This window comes from Capra hircus, chromosome 7, assembly GCF_001704415.2.
Source record: "Capra hircus breed San Clemente chromosome 7, ASM170441v1, whole genome shotgun sequence".
Lineage (NCBI taxonomy): Eukaryota > Metazoa > Chordata > Mammalia > Artiodactyla > Bovidae > Capra > Capra hircus.
In genome coordinates, this window is record NC_030814.1 from 61408788 (window position 1) to 61426351 (window position 17564).

The following is a 17564-nucleotide window of genomic DNA, read 5'->3' on the forward strand; positions in this document are numbered from 1 at the left end:
TGTCGCAAATTTCACTCTTTTATGGCTGATTCATATTCTGTGTGTGTGTGTGTGTGTGTGTGTGTGTGTGTGTGTGTGTGTATCACATTGGAAGTGCTGTCTTCTTGATTTAAAATCATGGCAGTGCATTTGGCAAATGCTATTGGCTCAGTCCCTAGGAAAGAAAAATGTACCAGGGGATGTTCTAGGATGACAGGGAGAGTGCAGTTAGGAATTTGGATTTAGAAACATAGTTTCCCAGCTCCACAGTATGCCCAGGTTTTTCAAATAATTGTGCCTCTGAGATGCTATATTGCATAATGTTAAACCTGAATTTTTGGCATTAGAGGTGAGTCCATGTCTCAGATCCACTGCTTCCTGGCAGAAGGGTCATGCGCAGGTTGCCAGCCTCTCTAAGGCTGTTTTCTCATCTATAAAATGAGAGCAGTGGTACCTCCTTCACAGAGTCTAGGGTGGACTAAATGAGGTCATACATGTAAAATGCTCAGGACTGTGCCTGCTGTTATTGCTGAAATTAGTCCTTCTCAATCTTGAGTAGCAAATCTGGTCCATGTAGGAATATAGATTTTCCCCTGATGTTCTCAAAGCTAGCTTATTTCCTCATCCCGTGTTTGGGTGAGAATCACCCTTAACTGGACCTTTCCCCTTGCCAAGTCACTGCCCTGCCCTATTTTAATCTGAGTCCCCCTCTTCATTCTCAGAACACATTATTTTTCTTTTAATTTTTTTATTTTTAATTGGAGGATAATTGCTTTACAACATTGTGTTGGGTTTCTGCCATACGTCAGCATGAATCAAGCAGGGCAGAGTGCCCCAGGGCTACCCTCTTTGCTCAGTATACAGGTACGTCTGGCTTGGCTCCCTCTATAACTTAGAGGGTAGAGTGGAAGGATCAGGTTCATCTAGTGTTTTCTGACCAAGGCTTGTGCTTCCATCAGAGGTATGAGCTGAGGACTATGAAATCTGATTTTCTCCATCTTCTTTCCATGTAGCAACCTTGTAGCACTCAAAAAATTGGTTCTGAAACATGAAGCAGTGAGGAAATGATGCTATGGACTTCCCTTGTGGTTCAGCTGGTAAAGAATCCGCCTGCAATGCGGGAGACCTGGGTTCGATCCCTGGATAGGGAAGATCCCCTAGAAAAGGGAAAGGCTACCCACTTCAGTATTCTGGCCTGGAGAATTCCATGGACCGTATAGTTCTTGGGGTTGCAAAGAGTCAGACACGACTGAGTGACTTTCACTTTCTTTGTCTAAAAGTGAAACACTAAGTATGCCTTGGGGGCAACTGGTTATTTCATCATGGGGCCCACAAAAAAAAAAAAAGTTTTCATCTAAGTAGACATTACCCTGTCCCATGATTGAAGCCACAGGGTTGCTGCTTAGATCTAAGAGACCAGGGCTTTATGCAGTTTTCCTTTAAAGGGCCAGAGAGTAAATATTTTAGGCTTTGTGGGCCACAGCCTCTCAATTCAGCTCTGCTATTAAAGTGTGAAAGCAGCCGTAGATGATTTGTAATGAGTGAGCATGGCTGTGTTCCAAGAAAATTTTATTTACAAAAACAGGTGCATGTGGCCTGTGGGCTGAGGTTTGCCAACTGGGTAGCTACTGAGAATAACGGGAAAGAGTCTGAGCATTAGAGATGGGAGTATGTGGACCTAGCTCTGCTGCTTTCTGGCTCTGGACTTGAGTGAGTGACTCAGTATGGGCCGGAGTGTATACTCACTGGCCGTCAGGAGAGTCCGGGGTTATGGTGTTTCTGGAGAGTGTGGTGCTGGGCACGAGCTGCTGCTAGACATGAGCTGCTGCTGCTTCTACTTGTTGCCCCTTTGCCTTGGCCACTCCTTTGACAGCAGGGACTGTTGGGAACGATTGTAGGCCCATAGGCTAGTTGAAGTTCATTTGCTTATTTTCCAAATATGGCATCTAAATGAAAAAAGTATGCGACCTCCTCTAGCTGTGGAGAAGGTCACTGTTGCTGCCAAGTGCTGTGGCTTTCACAGCTGAGTAGGTAAACAGTGCAACTGAGCGGAACCAGTTAGACAAGTCAAGCCAAAAATAAAGATAAGGTTAAATATCGACTTCATTAGACTCAGCCTGCATTGCAGCTTCTATAACAAAAACTATGCTGATTGACAGAACGGTGTGATCAGCAAATCCTACCTACTCAAGGCCCTGCTGTTCATTCTTTAGGAAAGCGTTCTCATCCGGCCATGAGCTCTGTGCCTGGCACTGTGCTTGGTGGCAGGAAGTGCAGAGACAGAGCTGATACCCTTCTCACCCCGTAGAAATCACAGTCCAGTAAAGGGAAGAGGAAGGCAGTGTGCACAACAGAGCAGGTGTAGCTGTCCATCACCTAACTCAGCAAAGCCAGGCGTCTCTGGCATCCTTTGGTTCTAGGGCCTGGCTCTGCTTCCCTAACCCTGCTGCCTGCTCCGGCCTGCTTACAAGCTCATTCTGAACTCTTTTGTCCATTCATTCTTTAAATACATTTGAATGTGTATTATGTGCCAACAAGTAAGACAAGGTCCCTGTTCTCATGAATCTTAAGGGTTAATTGAAGAAACACGCAATTATTTACAGAATAATGCAATAAGGTTGAGACACATAGCTACGTGAGAGTTAATAATTTTTAGAAATGAACTAGACGAGGAGGATTTCCGTGACGTGTATGTCTGTGTTTGTACACATGTAGGTTATTTTATATAGAAATGAGAGCAAACTACACATGTATACTGCGCCTTCCCTTCTGTTCCATTCCACTCATCTTTCTTCCTTCTCTTCTTTCTGATGGATTCCTTTCTGATATCTCATCCAATCCGAGTATTCTCAGCCTGACTTAAGTACATGTTTAGGAAATAGGGCCAAAGCGTTAGTAACATATCAATACACACAAATACACAATTAGAATAAGAAAAATTGGAGGTTTTTAACCCACACTGGGAGATACAGCTTTCATTTCAAATTGTGAATTTTGAAACTGTAAATTTTTCTGTAGTGTTTACCTTTTCTCTTAGGATTTTTTTTTTCCTTCTCCCTTCCACTTTTTATTTTGAAAAATTTCAAACCTATGGTAAAGTTGGAAAAGAACGAACATTCATATATTCTTTACCTAGATTCACCATTTGTTAACATTGTGCTTCATTTGCTTTCTCTCTTTCTCTCTATAATCTTTTATTTTGTTAAATATTTAATTTTTATTTTTGACAATAAATTGTAGACATTATGACACTTTACCCTTAAGTATTTTAGCTTGCCCTTCCTAAGAACAAGGAAATTCTCCTTCTGAGCCATAAAACCATAATCATACCAAACAAATGTAACACTGACACAATAATATTTTCTAATATACAGTCGGCATTCAAATTTCCTAACAGTCTCAAAAAAAGTCTTTCATGGTTGTTTCTTTTTAATCCATGACCGAATAAGGATCATGCCTTGCATTTAGTTCTAAGTCTCTGAAGAAGAAGATTAAGCGTGCATGCTGTCATGACCAGCTCTTTGAGGCCCCATGGACTGTAGTCTGTCAGGCTCCTCTGTCCTTGGGATTTCCCCGGCAAGAATACTGGAGTGGGTTGCCATTTCCTTCTCCAGGGGATCTTCTGTTTCCATGCCTTTTTTAGTGTCTTTCATAATGCTAACAGCTTTTTAAAATGGCAATTAAAATTTTTTTGTTTATTTATTTTTGACTATACTAGGTCTTTGTTGCTGCACTTGGGCTTTCTCTAGTTGTGGCAAGTGGGGGCTGCTCTCTAGTTGTGGTTCATGGGCTACTCATTGTGGTGGCTTCCCTTGTGGACCCCAGGCTCTGGGCACATGGGCTCTGTAGTTGTGCTACAGAGCACAGGCTTAGTTGCCCCTCAGCATGTGAAGTCTTCCCACACGAGGGTTTGAGCCTGTGTCCCCCCTGGATGGCCAGGGAAGTCCCCAATGCTAACAGTTTTGAGGAATCCAGGACACTTATGTTGAAGAGTGTCCCACACATGCAGTTGTCTATTTCTTTGCTATAAGGTTCAGGTTTAACGTTTTAGAAAGACTACTGCATAGAGAATGCTGATTCCCTCTCATTAAGTCGCGTTCAGGAGTGTAGTATAAATTTGGCCTGTTTACTAGTGGTGTTAACTTTGACCACTTGGTAAAGGTGGTATCTGTCAGATCAGCCAGTCTGAATCTCCCCCATGCTCCCTGTGTGATTGATAAGTATTCTGTCAGATGACGCTTGGGAACTGTGGATATCTTGTTCCCAACAACTTTTCACCCAATGGTCTCAGCATCTGTGGGCGACACTGGCTGAATCAGTTATTATATCTGTGGTTGCAAAGTGATGTTTTTTTAATTCTGTGCTTTTACCTTATTAGCTGGCACTTTTCTGTGAAGAGCAGCCTTCCCATACTTTTTTAAGTATAGATTCTTTTTATTCTTTGGGTTTTGGTTCATTGCTATCTTTTTCTTTTAACTAAATATATTTTAAATGAGGTATGATTTACAGACAGTGAAATGTATAGATATTAAGTGTAAGATTTGATTAGTTTTGACAAATGCACTTGCCTATATAGCTCCCTCTCTATCCAGATATAGAAACTATCCATTATCACCAAAAGTTTTCTTTGGCCCCTTCCCAGTCAGCGCTGAATTACTTATTCATTATCCTGTTAGATGTTTAAATTGTCCCCAATGTTGGCAGTGAAAAAGCCCTGTCCAGCTCGCTCTGGTCTGTCTGTTGTGTCACTTTGATCTTTGAGTACTTTCTTGCTTTCTGGCACAAGAAAGTGTTTGGTCTTATTATTAGTTGTTGTTATTATTGTTTTTAACAGCTGAAAATATCCCATGTCAAAACTAGTTTAATAATTTCTCCACTAGTGGACTTCAGATAGTTTCTTTATCCTCTTACAAAAATCCTGCAGCAAACATCTTGGAACACATATTCTTGCACCACTTGTGTAAATATTTTTGTTGACTAGAGCTCTGGAAGTTATATTTCTAGGTCAAAGATATGCACATTTGAATTTTTGATTGCTATTGCCAAATTCTTCCTTCCCCTCTTAAAAAGCCATGTTAATTAAGCTTCCACAAACAGTGGTGGTTTCCCTGCTGTCTTACCAATGCTGACGTTTATGCGTGTCTGTGTGTATGGTGGTGCAGGGTTTGAATCTGAACTTAACCTTGAGTAAGGCAAACAGTCAAACCATAGATTCCCCTTTTTGGTTCCAAGACCTGTTTTGATTTGTATAGAAATGAAATCTCTCCTCGAAGGAAAGGTTCAACCCAAGGAGAAATTTTTGCCATTCTCTGTCATCAGTTCAGTTCAGTTCAGTCACTCAGTCGTGTCCAGCTCTTTGCGACCCCATGAATCGCAGCACGCCAGGCCTCCGGGTCCATCACCAACTCCCGGAGTTCACTCAGACTCGCGTCCATCGAGTCAGTGATGCCATCCAGCCATCTCATCCTCTGTCATCCCCTTCTCCTCCTGCCCCCAATCCCTCCCAGCATCAGAGTCTTTTCCAATGAGTCAACTCTTCGCATGAGGTGACCAAAGTACTGGAGTTTCAGCTTTAGCATCATTCCTTCCAAAGAAATCCCAGGGTTGATCTCCTTCAGAATGGACTGGTTGGATCTCCTTGCAGTCCAAGGGACTCTCAAGAGTCTTCTCCAACACCACAGTTCAAAAGCATCAATTCTTCGGTGCTCAGCTTTCTTCACAGTCCAACTCTCACATCCATACATGACCACTGGAAAAGCCATAGCCTTGACTAGATGGACCTTAGTTGGCAAAGTAATGTCTCTGCTTTTGTATATACTATCTAGGTTGGTCATCAGTTCACCATTATTACCAACTTTTGTGGGGGACATCTTTATAGTTTTTGTTCTGCGTTAAATGAACATGGGAAATAGATGAAGAGAAGGGTTTGTGTGATGAAGACATTGCCCCCAGGGCTTCTGGTCCTCTTGGGAAGACTTTGTAAAATTTGATTCAAAGTTATTTCTCTGCATTTCCACCCTGGGGTAACTGTTGGAATTGATTTTTATTTTGCAATGAACCTGGATGATTCTATGTTTGGGGCAGCAGGTTTGTGTGTGTGTGTGTGTGTGTGTGTGTGTGTGTGTGTGTGTGTGTGAGGGAGGCAGAGAGAGTACTCTCTGACATGACATCAGGTAGTAAATATATTCTGTTTTTATTAATATTTTCAATATTAGACCTTAGGTTAAATGCCTTTGTGGATGACTTGTAACTTTTCTTTCTTTTTTAAGGTTGAAGAGATTGTTTGAAAGCTATTTTAAAGTTATTATCCTTTGCTAAAGTTCCCTATTTCGGTTTTCCTTACAGGTATTTGAAGCTGTGATTTCATGGATCAATTATGAGAAGGAGACCCGTTTAGAGCACATGGCAAAACTGATGGAACATGTCCGTCTCCCTCTCTTGCCAAGGGATTACCTCGTCCAGGTGAGTGCTGCGTGAAGAATCAAGTGCTTCCCTGGTCACCCCGGCCTCTAGGAGTAGCAGTGGGCAACACTGGTTGTATGGATTGGTGAGGAGTTCCATGGGTCTTTGGTGTGGAGTGAGGGCACTGACCCACTGATCCTCAGTGTGAGGATGTGTTAGTGTAAGGTTTAAGAGCATAGGTTTGAGAATGAGACACTTAGGTTTAGTTCCTCCTCTCCCACTTCTTAGCTTTGAGTCTCAGTTTCTTTTTCTCTAGCAGGGAAATTGTACTACAGCCAGGTAGGGTTGTTATGAGGACCAAAGGAGTTGTAAGTATGTAGTTCAGGTGTTTAGCATGGAGCCCAGGGACAACACATGTTCAACAGAAGTTAGCTGCTTTTGTTGTATAGGACTTCAGCTAGGAGGGTCATTTCTATGTTCATGTTTCTATGTTCCCTTTTTGCTTCATGTTAGGCAACTTGGGGCCTAATTCAGGACATAAAAACCAGCTCTTCATAGCTGCCTGGAATACATACTGCATATATGGGCTTGCCAGGTGGCTCAGTGGTAACGAATTCGCCTGCCAATGTAGGAGACACAGGAGATGTGGGTTCGATTCCTGGGTCAGGTAGATCCCCTGTGGGAGGGCATGGCTATCCACTCCAGTATTCTTGCCTGGAGAATCCCCATGGACAGAGGAGCCTGGTAGGCCCATTCCGTGGGGTCGCAGAGAGTCGGACATGACTGAGTGAGCACACACTGCTTCCTCTAAAACATGGCACCACGTTTTTTCATTTAATCCTATAACAACCCTGTGAGCAGAGGTTATAACCCTCTTTTTACAAATGTGGGCTTTGAGGCTTATGGAGGTTGGGATTTATGCGGGGTCTCCAGCTAATAGGTAGGTGGCAGGGTCAGGATTCAAATCCATGTCTGTCTGGCTCCAGAGCACCCCACCTTCCCTAAGCAGACACCATCTTTAATACTCTCTGTTCTGTTTGTGCATTACACAACTGACTTTGTAGCATAAATGGCATTAGATGTTTTCCAAGCAGGCAGAAGATAAAACTTACTAGATAAACGACAAGTGCCAAGGCAGAAGGCCAGCTCAGCCATTCTCAGGAAGCCTCTGGGAGGAATGGCAGGCGTAAAGCAAGGATAAGAGGAGGTTCAGTATCCAGCAGCAGAGCTCTGTCACTTCTTGACCATAAGACGCTGGGTAAATCCTCAACCTTTTTAAGCCTCTGCCTTCTCATCTGGTGAAAAGAGCCCCTGCCCTTCTAGGATCATTTGAGGATCAAATGAGATACATCATGTAAAGCCTACAACCCAGTGTTCAGTGATACTACTACTCTCGTCACACCACTGCTGCTATCGGCACTAGTGGCAGACAGTATCCTTACCAGCCCTTGTAAAGTCCTAGTTTGTGACAGTGTTGACCACAGTCCTCAGAGGTCAGTGGAATGTTTTCTGTGTGTCTGAACCTCAGCCCTCTTCTCAGGGTGTGGAGCTGATCGCTCAGTCATGTCCGACTCTGCAATCCCGTGGACTGTAGCCTGCCAGGTTCCTCTGTCTGTGAAATACTCTAGGCACAAATACTAGAATGGGTTGCCGCTTCCTTCTCCAGGGGTCTTCCCAACACAGGGATTGAACCCAGGTCTCTTGTATTGCAGGCAGATTCTTTACCTTCTTGGCCACCAGGGAAGCCCAGGGGCCAGAGTGTATACTCAATAACCTTCAGACGTGCCCTGCGTTTTACACCGTGGATGGTACCACTGCCCCCTGGTGGCCACACATTCTTCCTGTAGGAAAGGCCCCCTCAGCAGAGGAATCAAACCCACCCCAACTCCCAGTGTCGGAATCAAGCCTCCCACGGAGTGGGCCCAGCCACCTGTAGAGGTGGATGCTTGGCCTCCAGCACCGTCTCACCTGCATAGGGACCAAGGGCAGCCCGTGGACTTGGGTTCTAGAGAAAGCTAAAGGGCCTTAGAGAACCCGTACTCACCACCTCCATCGGGTGCCTGCAAGGGAAATTTAATGGAAGACTTTAGGAAGTAGTTCCTGGGTTATTAGGGCAAGGTCAGGTTTTTAGGTCTGGAGAAGAAGGAAGACAGAGACAATGGGCGTGAGATCTGTGATGTGGGACTTTTTTTTAAGTTTTTTTTTTTTTTTTTCCAAAACAGCTTCAGAAGGAGATATTTCATTAACACTCATTTGACCTTGAAACTTCAAACAGTTCTAACCACTGAGGATGACTGTTGGAGGAGGAGAGAAAGGAAAGCTCTGGGCAGACCTGTACCAATATTGATTCCTAGGGGAGGTGTTTTTTTTTGTTGTTGTTGGTTGGTTTTTTAAAAAATAGCTAACATTTATTAGGTTTTCATTAAATATTTAAAAATATTGTGCCAAGTGTATAACATAGTATATCTTATTTAAAAATTTGTTCTTGTCATAAAATATGCATAATATAAACTTCATCCTTTTAACCATTTGAAGTGTACAGTATAGTGGCATTAATTGCACTCATTGTGCTCTGCAACCATCACCATACCCATTTCTAAAACTTTCTCATCATCCCAGATTGAAACTCTGCACACATGAGTACTCTCTGAATGAGCGCGTTGGGAGAAGACGCTACTCATGCATTTTTCCTTCTTCCCAAGCTTTTAAAGAGATCCTCTCCCACCCTTGAAAATTTTTTTAACTGACCCTAAATGTTTAATGATTTGTCCCAATTTGCCTTAGCCCCTCAGTGGGACAGAAAAAACCTTCCCAGAAAAGGGAGTGTTCCTGGGGATCGTCTGTGGGGAAGGAGGCATCCAGAGGAAACAGGTGTTCTCACTGACCCTCCTTTTCCTGGCGTTTCTGACACTGCTCTGCAGATGATGGCCCTGGCCACATTCCCATTCCTAGTTACAGGTAAGGACCCAGGAGAGGCTCAGCCAGGCCTGTGCATGACCACTCCAGGGCTGAGAGAGTTGAGATGGAAAGGCCCTTCTCATTCTCTGACTAGACCTGAGGGCTCATGGTCAGAACCCTTGTTTTGTTCATCATTTTCTCCCCTGAGGTTCAGCACTGAGCTGCTTAACCAGGAGACATTCAATGACTGTTAGCTGCTGAATGGAAGTGACCTTTACCCATAACTCCCAAACACTCCAGCAAAGAAAACATGAAGTAGCCTTCGAGGATCACAGTACCCCTTACAAACATGTCATGTAGCAATCTGACCTGCACCCAAGGGCAGAGATTTGAGATTTGGGGTACCAACATGGTTCATGCTTAGCTTTGCACATAAAATATTTAGGCTTAAGTCCTTGGCTGTAGAAAAAGGCATGAAGAAGTCACAATCCCAGCTTAGATGGGGTCCAAGTGGAGGTCAGTTGGTGGGACTTTAGTGTAAGACATTCTTTCTGCTCTGATATGTTATAGAGTGCCTCACTGGCTGCTTCTCCCTGAGGGTTGTACAGTAGGAAAAGGGATATGAATTCTTCATGAACATCACCTTATTACACCCCGTGCCTACAAGAGCTGGCTGTTGGGTCCCACTGTCTTCCTGTCTCCCTCCCTTTCCTTCTCGCAAATGCCTGACCGTTTTCCTTAAACACTATAAAGTTTAGGTTGATACAAATGTAATTTTAGTTTAGGACTATGAATTTTAAATCACTGTAACTAGGCTTAAACACATCTTTTTTTTTTCTTTTTAATTTATTGTTTTACTAAAGGATAATTGCTTTACAGAATTTTGTTTTCTGTCAAACTTCAACATGAATCAGCCATAGGTATACATATATCCCCTCCCTTTTGAACCTCCCTCCCATCTCCCGCCCATTCCCACCCCTTTAGATTGATGCAGAGTCCTTGTTTGACTTTCCTGAGCCATACAGCAAATTCCCATTCGCTCTCTATTTTACATATAGCAATGTAAGTTTCCATGTTACTCTTTCCATATATCTCACCCTCTCCTCCCCTCTCCTCATGTCCATAGGTCTATTTTCTATGTCTATTTCTCCATTGCTGCCCTGTAAATAAATTCTTCAGTACCATTTTTCTAGATTCTGTATATATACATTAGAATATGATATTTATCTTTCTCTTTCTGACTCATTCACTCTGTATAATAGGTTCTAGGTTCATCCACCTCATCAGAACTGACTCAAATAGTGTTTCTTTTTATGGCTTATTAATATTCCATTGTGTATATATACCACAGCTTTTTTATCCATTCATCTGTCAGTGGACATCTAGGTTGCTTCCATATTCTAGCTATTGTAAATAATGCTGCAATGAACAATGGGATACAATTTTCAATTTTGGTTTCCTCAGTGTATATGCCTAGGAGTAGGACTGCTGGGTCGTATGGTGGTTTTATTCCTAGTTTTTAAAGGAATCTCCATACCATTTTCCGTAGTGGCTTCATCAATTTACATTCCCACTAATAGTGCAAGAATGGTCCCTTTTCTCCACACACTCTCCAGCATTTATTGTTTGTAGACTTTTTGATGATGGCCATTCTGACCAGTGTGATATCTCATTGTAGTTTTGATTTGCAATTCTCTAATAACGAGCAATGTTGAGCCTCTTTTCATGTGTTTGTTAGCCATCTGTATGTCTTCTTTGGAGAAATATCTATTTACATCTTTTCCCCACTTTTTGATTGGGTTGGTTGTTTTTCTGGCATTGAGCTGTATGAATTGCTTGTATATTTTGGAAATTAATCCTTTGTCAGTTGTTTCATTTGCTATTATTTTCTCCCATTCTGAAGGTTGTCTTTTCAGCTTGCTTAGTTTCCTTTGCTGTGCAAAAGCTTTTAAGTTTAGTCAGGTCCTACTTGTTTACTTTTGTTTTTATTTCCATTACTCTAGGAGGTGGGTCATAGAGGATCTTGCTTTGATTTATGACATCAAGTGTTCTGCCTATGTTTTCCTCTAAGAGTTTCTAGTCTTACATTTTGGTCTTAATCCATTTTGAGTTTATCTTTGTGTGTGGTGTTAGGAAGTGTTCTAATTTCATTCTTTTACATGTAGCTGTCCAGTTTTCCTAACACCATTTATTGAAGAGGCTGTCTTTGCCCCATTGTACATTCTTGCCTCCTTTGTCAAAAATAAGGTACTCATAGGTGCATGGGTTTATTTCTGGGCTTTCTATCTTGTTCCATTGGTCTATATTTCTGTTTTTGTGCCAGTACCATACTGTCTTGATGACTGTAGCTTTGTAGTATAATCTGAAGTCAGGAAGATTGATTCCTCCAGCTCCATTCTTTTCCAAGACTCCTTTGGCTATTTGGGGTCTTTTGTGTTTCCATATGAATTGTGAAATTTTTTTCTTCTAGTTCTGTGAAAAATGCCATTGATAATTTGACAGGGATCGCATTGAATCTGTAGATTGCATTTGGTAGTATAGTCATTTTCACAATATTGATTCTTCCTACCTAAGAACATGGACTATCTCTCCATCTGTTTATGTCATCTTTGATTTCTTTCATTAGTGTCATAATTTTCTAAGTAAAGTTCTTTTGTCTCCTTAAGTAAGTTTATTCCCAGATATTTAATTCTTTTTGTTGCAGTAGTGGATGGATTGATTCCTTAATTTCTCTTTCTGATTTTTCATTGTTAGCATATAGAAATGCAAGTGATTTCTGTGTATTGATTTTGTATCCCACAACTTTGCTAAATTCACTGATTAGCTCTAGTAATTTTCTGATAGTATCTTTAGGGTTTTCTGTGTACAGTATCATGTCATCTGCAAATGGTGAGAGTTTTACTTCTTTTTTTCCAATTTGGATTCCTTTTATTTCTTTTTCTTCTCTGATTGCTGTAGCTAGGACTTCCAGAACTATGTTGAATAATAGTGGTGAAAGTGGACACCCTTGCTTGTGTTGTTCCTGATCTTAGGGTGAATGCTTTCAGGTTTTCACCATTGAAAATAATGTTTGCTATAGGCTTATCATATATGACCTTTACTATGTTGAGATAGGTTCCTTCTATGCCCATTTTTTGAAGAGTTTTAATCATAAATGGGTGCTGAATTTTGTCAAAGGCTTTTTCTGCATCTATTGAGATTATCAAATGGTTTTTATCTTTCAATTTGTTAATATGGTTTATCACATTGATTGATTTGCACATATTGAAGAATCCTTGTATTCCTGGAATAAACCCAACTTGATCATGGTGTATGAGCTTTTTGATGTGTTGCTGAATTCTGTTTGCTTAAATTTTGTTGAGGATTTTTGCATCTATGTTCATCAGTGATATTGGCCTGTAGTTTTCTTTTTTGTGTGTTGTCTTTGTCTGGTTTTAGTATCAAGGTGATGGTGGCCTCATAGAATGAGTTTGGAAGTGTTCCTTCCTCTGGAATTTTTTGAAAGAGTTTTAGGAGGATAGGCATTAGCTCTTCTCTAAATGTTTGATAGAATTCTCCTGTGAAGCTGTTTGGTCTTGGGGTTTTGTTTTTTGGGCGATTTTTGATCACAGATTCAGTTTTGGTGCTTGTAACTGGGTTGTTCATAATATCTATTTCTTCCTGGTTCAGTCTTGGAAGATTGAACTTTTTCTACCAATCTGTTGATTTCTTCCAGATTACCCATTTTATTGCCATATAGTTGTTCATAGTAATCTCTGATAATCCTTTATATTTCTGCATTGTCTGTTATAACCTCTCCTTTTTCATTTCTAATTTTGTTGATTTGATTCTCCTCTCTTGATGAGTCTGGCTAAAGGTTTGTCAATTTTGTTTATCTTCTCAAAGAACCAGCTTTTAGTTTTATTAATCTTTACTATTGTATCTTTTATTTCTTTTATATTTCTTTTTGCTCAAATGTTTATGATTTCTTTCCTTCTACTGATTTTGGGTATTTTTTTGTTCCTGTTTTTCCAGTTGTTTTAGGTGTAAAGTTAGGTTGTCTATTCGATGTTTTTCTTGTTTCTTGAGGTAGGATTGTATTGCTATAAACTTCCCTCTTAGAACTGCTATTGGTGCATCCCCTAGGTTTTGAGTTGTCGTGTTTTCATTGTCATTTTTTTCAAAAAGTTTTTGATTTCCCTTTTTATTTCTTCAGTAACCTGTTGGTTATTTAGAAATGTGTTGTTTAATCTCCGTGTGTTTGTGTTTTTTACAGTTTTTTTTTTTTTCAGGTAATTGATTTCTAGTCTCATAGCATTGTGGTCAGAGAAGATGCCTGATACAATTTCAGTTTTCTTTAATCTACTGAGGTTTGATTTGTGACCCAAGATGTGGTCTGTCCTGGAGAATGTTCCATGTGCAGTTGAAAAGAAGGTGTATTCTTCTGCATTTGGATGGAATGTCCTGAAGATATCAATGAGATCCATCTCCTCTAATGTTTCATTTAAGACTTGTGTTTCCTTATGAGTTTTCTGTTTTGATGATCTGTCCATTGGTGTGGGTGGGGTGTTCAAAGTCTCCTACTATTATTGTATTACTTCCAGTTTCTCCTTTTATGTCTGTTAGTGTTTGTCTTATGTATTGAGGTGCTCCTACCTTGGGTGCATAGATATTTACAGTTGTTATGTCTTCCTCTTGGAATGATCCCTTGATCATTATGTAGTGTCCTTCCTTATCTCTTATAATCTTCTTTAAGGTCTATTTTGTCTGATATGAGGATTACTATTCCAGCTTTCTCTTGTTTCCCATTTGCATAGACTGTATTTTTCCATCCTCTCACTACTTTCAGTTTATATGTGTCTTTAGGTCTGAAGTGGGTTTCTTGTAGACAGCATATATATGGGTCTTGTTTTTGTATCCATTCAGCCAGTCTGTGTCCTTTGGTTGGAACATTTAATCCATTTACATTTAAAGTAATTATTGATATATATGTTCCTATTGCCATTTTCTTAATTGTTTGGGAGTGAGTTTGTAGATCTTTTTTCTTCTCTTGTATTTCTTGAGTATATAAGTTCCTTTAACACTTGTAAAGCTGGTTTGGTGGTACTGAATTCTCTTAATGTTTGCTTGTCTGAAAAGCTTTTTTATTTCTCCATCAATTTTGAATGAGATCCTTGCCAGGTACATCTTGGTTGTAGATTTTTCCCTTTCAGTACTTTAAATATATCCTACCATTCCCTTCGGGCCTGCAGAGTTTCTGCTGAAAGTGTATAGGGTTTCTCTTAAGCATGTGGGGTTTCCCTTGTATGTTACTTGTTGCTTTTCCCTTGCTGCTTTTAATATTCTTTCTTTGTGTTTAGTCTTTGTTAGTTTGATTAGTATGTGTCTTGGTGTGTTTCTCCTTGGGTTTATCCTGTATGGGACTCTTTGTGCCTCTTGGACTTGATTGACTATTTCCTTTTCCATGTTGGGGAAATTTTTAACTATAATCTCTTCAAAAATTTTCTCATACCTTTTCTTTTCCTTTTCTTCTGGGACCCCTATAATTTGAATGTTGGTGTGTTTGATATTGTCCCAGAGGTCTCTGAGGCTATTCCCAGTTCTTTTCATTCTTTTTACTTTATTCTGCTCTTCAGAAGTTATTTCCACCATTTTATCTTCAGCTCACTGACTCGTTCTTCTGCTTCAGATATTCTGCTATTGATTCCTTCTAGAGTATTTTTATTTTTAGTAATTGTGTTGTCTGTCTCAGTATGTTTATTCTTTAATTCTTCTAGGTCTTTGTTAATTGATTCTTGCATTTTTTTTCTATTTTGTTTTCAAGGTTTTTGATCATCTTTATTATTCTGAATTCTTTTTCAGGTAGTTTGTGTATTTCCTCTTCATTTATTTGGACTTCTGTGTTTCTAGTTTGTTCCTTCTTTTGTGTAGTATTTCTCTGCCTTTTCATTTTTTTTTTTTAACTTATTGTGTTTGAGGTCTCCTTTTCCCAGGCTTCAAGGTTCAATTCTTTGTTCCTTTTGGTTTCTGTCCTCCTAAGGTTGGTCCAGTAGTTTGTGTAAGCTTCGTATAGGGTGAGATTTGTCCTGAGTTTTTGTTTGTTTATTTTTCCTCTGATGGGCAAGGCTGAGTGAGGTGGTAATCCTGTCTGCTGATGATTGGGCTTGTATTTTTGTTTTGTTTGTTGTTTAGATGAGGCATCCTGCACAGGGTGCTACTGGTGGTTGGGTGATGCTGGGGCTTGTGTTTCCTTTGTATGAGTTCTCACTATTTGATACTCCCTAGGGTTAGTTCTCTGGTAGTCTAGGATCTTGGAGTCAGTGCTCCCACTCCAAAGGCTCAGGGCTTGATCTCTTTACAGACTGTTCTCAATGAATTTCCCTTCTTTGCTGAGCTTCAAAGCTTGTTTTCCTAATAGGCAAAGTCCAAGGTCACAAGCAGTAAGTGGAAAAGGTGAGGTGCGAATACAAGTCTGCCTCCCCCCAGAGCCTGTGCTCTACATGACCCAGTGGCATATGACGACATCCACAAGGAGACAGCATGAAGGAATTGATTTCTTTTGGCTGTAGTCAAAATATCTTTAAAATACCAGGTATAAAACATTTTCAGTCCACCAGATGCTTATTTAATTTTGAAAAATCAATGTCTATGAAGCTGCTCTGAGAAGTAGTTTTGTGTTTGTTAATGCCTAGTGATAGTCTTGAGAAAGCAGAAGCCAACTTCAGGCCACAACAGGTAGAAACTGAGAAGAAAAAGGCTCTCTTCTCTAATACTTGGTCATGAAAATCCTGACTCATTCTTGCAAAAATTGTACTGGATCATCACTCAGATATCTTACCAAGAGTTCAGTCTAGAAGTCATATGAAAGGGAAGACTGACCAAATCAGAAAGTACCTACAGAACGGTAACCGGAATGCTGGGGCTTCTGAACTTCACATAAGGAACGACTGAAGTAGCTGGGAAATATTCAGCCTTCCAAGATCTTGGCAGCTAAGAAATAAAAGGCAGAGGGAGGGAGCGCAGAGCAGGAACAGCGCCTAGGCATGTGCCCATAGGGGTGGCTGTCTGAGGTTCCTGGGAGCAGAGGGCAAAAAGTCTTGTGACTGGACAAAACATCTTTATTAATCAAATTAGAAACCATTACCATCAACACATTTTTGCCAGGGAGAAATAAGTTTGTTTATTCCTGTAGTGTAAAAATCCATGCTTCAGGATTCAAAGAACTCTTGGAAAGCGTTTTCTGCCTCCTGCTGGTGGTGGCAGTGTTTTCCCTGCAAAAAGTTGTCCAGATGCTTGAAGAAGTGGTAGTCAGTTGGTGAATATGGCGGATGAGGCAAAACTTCATAGCCCAATTTGTTCATCTTTGAAAGTGTTCGTAGTGTGGTGTGTGGTTGTGACTGAGTGTTGTCATGGAGAAGAACTGGGCCCTTTCTGTTGACCAATGCTGGCTGCAGACATTGCATTTTTGGGTGCATCTCATTGATTTGCTGAGCATACTTCTCAGATGTATTGGTTTCACCAGGATTCAGAAAGCTGTAGTGGATCAGACTGGCAGCAGACTACCAAACAGTGACCATGACCTGTTTTTGGTGCAAGTTTGACTTTGGGAAGGGCTTTGGAGTTTCTTTGTGGTCTAACCACTGAGCTTGTTGTTGCCAGTTGTTATATAAAAGCCACTTTTCATCACACATCACAATCCAATTGAGAAATTTATTGGAAGTTCATTGTTATTGTATAGAGCAAGAGAAGACGACACTTCAAAGCAGTGATTTTTTAAAAAATATTTTTGGTCGGCTCATGAGGCACCCACTTATCGAGCTTTATCACCTTTCCAATTTGCTGAACAACCATAAAGTGGTTGGCACTGAGATCTTCAGTAACTTCTTATGTAGATGTAAGAGGATCAGCTTCGATGATGGTTCCCAGTTGGTCGTTGTCAACTTCCGATGGCTGGCCACTGCGCTCCTCATCTTCAAGACTCTTGTCTCCTTTGTAAAACTTCTTGAACGATCACTGCACTGTACGTTCATTAGCAGTTCCTAGGCCAAATGCATTGTTGATGTTGTAAGTTGTCTCCACTGCTTTACAACCCATTTTGATCTCAGATCACTCAAATTTGGTTTTTGTCTAACATCATTTCTATAGTCTAAAATAAATATAAATAGCAAGTAATTAGTCATTAGCAAAGAAAATATAAAGTGAGAAATGCACATTAAAATGATATATAACATAACCACATTTATCCAAGAATGTATTCCAATTCAAACAGCAAAGTTCAGCAATGCAAAACTGCAATTACTTTTGCA

The 17564-nt window shown here is 40.5% G+C and overlaps 1 protein-coding gene across 2 annotated transcripts in view; it reads left to right on the forward strand.

Moving 5' to 3' along the window:
- Positions 1–17564, forward strand: part of KLHL3 (kelch like family member 3) — a 122629-nt gene that overhangs the window by 72171 nt on the left and 32894 nt on the right. For both annotated transcript variants that reach the window (XM_005682967.3, XM_013965577.2), the window contains exon 7: positions 6325–6441. In XM_005682967.3, coding sequence (XP_005683024.1) covers positions 6325–6441 — 117 coding nt within the window. The remainder of the gene's footprint in view (positions 1–6324; positions 6442–17564) is intronic.